Source organism: Neltuma alba, unplaced genomic scaffold (genome assembly GCF_004799145.2).
Source record: "Neltuma alba isolate B1F8T4 unplaced genomic scaffold, ASM479914v2 tig00013029_pilon, whole genome shotgun sequence".
NCBI classification, from domain to species: domain Eukaryota; kingdom Viridiplantae; phylum Streptophyta; class Magnoliopsida; order Fabales; family Fabaceae; genus Neltuma; species Neltuma alba.
The window spans coordinates 47,863-51,387 of NW_021637376.1; the positions used below are offsets into that span (position 1 = coordinate 47,863).

The 3,525-nt window shown below is 39.5% G+C and overlaps 1 protein-coding gene across 1 annotated transcript; it reads left to right on the forward strand.

Annotated features, from left to right (window-relative positions):
- The first annotated feature begins 357 nt into the window (after positions 1-357).
- On the forward strand, positions 358-1,413 carry LOC114733709 (ethylene-responsive transcription factor ERF109-like). Its single transcript, XM_028921207.1, has one exon. It carries the CDS (start codon positions 419-421, stop codon positions 1,265-1,267), a length of 849 nt encoding a protein of 282 aa, XP_028777040.1. The 5' UTR covers positions 358-418; the 3' UTR covers positions 1,268-1,413.
- Positions 1,414-3,525: the final 2,112 nt, after the last annotated feature.

The following is a 3,525-nucleotide window of genomic DNA, read 5'->3' on the forward strand; positions in this document are numbered from 1 at the left end:
TATGATTACCGAAGCCACTTTTCTTTTAATAATAATAACAACCACTTTTTATCCTCAGTCAAAAGAATTAAATGTGAAAAAGGATTCTAATTTTTAATATGATTACCTTAAAATAAGTAAAAGCACTATATAAATCTCTGTCCAAAAAAACAATTAGAGACTACTATTCTGGAACAGATGAGTCCACTTGCACTTGGAAATAAGGGCACGTGATTAAAATTAATCCCCTTCAAAACCGTGTGCGAATTGCGTGGCCATATGTGCCCAGCTGGCATCTCCCAGCCACGTCACTCCCCAAACCCTATATAAACAAACTCCACCTTCGCTCTCACCTCCAAAACGCGCCAAACACCATATCCAGCTCCAAAACACTCACCAATCGGACTCTTACCTCGAATCGACTCAGACTCTTCAAAACATGTCTTTCTCCAATCGATCGAAGCTCACCGGAACTCCGATGGCGTCCACCTCCACTCATCCGCCGCCTAACTTCTTCTACAACGACCACGAACACTCCGTCATCGTTGAGGCACTCACCAATGTCGTCGTCGGTTCCACCGGCACTATCACGGCCACCACCTCCGGCGATGTCATCCAAGAAATTCGATTTCCTCCTACCTTTGAGTACTCCGGTGCAGTATCCGCCACCGCCTCCTCCCCAATCGGAATTGTTCCGACCATGAGCGTTGTCGAGACTTGCGGAGAATGCAAAATCGAAGGGTGCTTAGGTTGCAAATTTTTTCCCGAGGAGAAAAAGAAAAGTGGAGCGAAAAAGAAGGCGGCGACGTCGTCGTCGAAGAAGAAGAAGTACAGAGGAGTGCGACAGAGGCCCTGGGGAAAATGGGCAGCCGAGATCCGAGACCCGAGAAGGGCGACCCGGGTTTGGTTGGGGACGTTCAATACCGCAGAGGAAGCCGCACGCGCATACGATAATGCGGCCATTGAATTTCGCGGGCCGCGAGCGAAGCTCAATTTCCCGTTTCCCGATAACTCACTGAGTGATTCGCATTCCCAAACAGAGCAGCATTTGGAAGCAGAACGCTCAGAGTCCGTGTTGCGGCAAGCAGAGGAAGGAAATAGAAACTCAAATACTGGGAATTATTATGACGATGTTTGGACTATGGGAATTGGGAGTAGCAAGGAAAATGAATTCTTGGATGGACTTGGAGACCCTGAATTTCAACACTGGTTGAAAATGATGATGGATTTTGGAGGAGATTCCTCGGACTCTGCTACCATGAATAGCCAGAGTCCTCATAGTTGGTGATTTTTCTCCCAGAAAAATCCAAATAAAAAATTGTACAATTTGCTTAATCGGAGGAAGGAGAGGGATTTTGTCCCCTGTAATTACTTCCAGTAATTTTTTTTGGAAGAAGGGTGCAAATACATGTCTCTATAGTTTGAGTGAATATGCAAAAAAAAAAAAAAAAAGAGTTGAAATGTATAAAAGTCTGAGTGAAAATGTACTTGTAGAAAGTGTTTACCCTCGTAATATAGTTTCGGTATTTCTACTTCTTTTCAGTAAATTATCAATTTTTAATTTTGTTGAATAATTATGTTGTTTCCTGCCAACTACTACAACATTCAGCACAATCACGGAACATGGAAGGAGTATTAAACAATAGAATAATGCAGAAATTAAACATTAAAATGGTTAAAATGATTTATTCAAACTAGGGGTGTTCACGGGACGGATCGGGATCGGGACAGGCCCGTCCCGGTTCCGTCCCGATGAACAGTAACGGGACAGATTTTCTGTCCCGTGTCCCGGCCCGTCCCGGGGTTGTCCCGGTCCCGGTCGGGACGGGACGGATCCGGGACGGGACCGGGACGTCCCGAAATAATTTTTTTTAATTTTTTTTAATTTTTTTAAAAAATCTAATTTTTTTAATTATATTTTTTTGAGCTTAAATCTTATAAAAACATCTTTTTTATTTGTTTGGGCACTCTTAAACAAAAGCTCAAAATATTACATATAATAGTTATTAAAAACTCTAAACAAAAGCTTTTAACACAATAAAAACTTGCTAAAAATTCTAATCATCAATAATCTCAAATCATTAACAAATATAAAAGCTCTAAATAAATATATCCATAGTTCCATACAATAGTCTCAAATCTTAAAAAAATATGAAAAAAATGATATTATATAAAAAATTAAAAAAATTAATTTTTTTTTTTAAAAAAGGAACGGGACGGGACTGGGACGGGACGACCCCGTCCCGTGTCCCGTCCCGTCCCGGTTCCTTTTTGTCCCGTCCCGGTTTGTCCCGTCCCGAAAAATTTCGGGACGGATCCGTCCCGTCCCAATAAGACCGGGACCGGAACGGGCCGACCGGGACGGGCCGGCCTTGAACACCCCTAATTCAAACTAACTTTGTCAAAACTACGCAGATCAAGAAGTTTTGCTTGTGTTCAAACAATTTTCTGTTCCTTTCAAATCTGTCCTTTAAACAGGAGTATTTTAAAATGTTTTTTAAATATTATAAAATTACGAACCATGTATTATAAACATAGATAAATATTAAAAAATATATGCATTATATTTTGAGACTAAGGATTTAATGCTTGTTTGAAGCTACTTATCATAAACATGTTCATGTAAATTAAGATAAAACTTATACTATCACATACTTACTCACATAGTTCTATTTATAAGTCACTTCCAATATGTTTTATATAAACTAAGAAAAACTTTAAACTTTATCAAATTTTATTTAAAATTTGATAATTTTCTAACTTTATCCCTATTTGATATACATTATACCTCATATAAATAAAATCAACATAATAATAAATAAAGGGTGAAATTGTACATTTATACAAAAAAAATTTCTTAGTATGATCAAAAAATATCTTTTCTCCTTACCCTATAAACAAGAGCAGAGTAGTATTTTGTATATAATAAATTACAATTAAAAATTGCAATTTCAGTTGCCATTTCTGATAAGTCCTTAGTTATTCCCTATTTGTTTGCGATCATTCGAAAGTCCACCTAGATAATACTATTAAAAAGAACTACTTCCAAAATGAAATTAGCTGTCAGTGGGGTGTGGATGAAGAAACTTGTGCGGAATTGTTCAGCAGAAGTGAAGAACAGCGTGAAGTGAGTGTTTGGAAAGTGGCAAGAAGATTCCGCGGGACCAGGGATGACAGACGCATGGGCCCCACATAACCTCACCTGATGCAGTGATGCTACTGAGCTGAGAGCACTTTAGGTCCGTTCAGGTGAGAGCAGCACACAGTAATACCAATTCGCTTTGGCAGCTGGTAGGGCCGCGTAATCACCAAACTGCGCCACGTCACACGACAGCCTTTGCCACCTGGCATTATCACACGAGCCTTTCCTCCTCACCCAACTTTTTGGGTCACGTTTCAAATGTGTTCATTTCTTTGCTTCCCCTTTAAATTTTAATTTTGTCCCCATTTTGGGATAAGTTAAGGGAACATACACGCGAATCTCAAATGGAAGATGCGACCCATCAAGATTCCCTTCCCGAATAATTTTTCTTTTAAGAAAGTTGT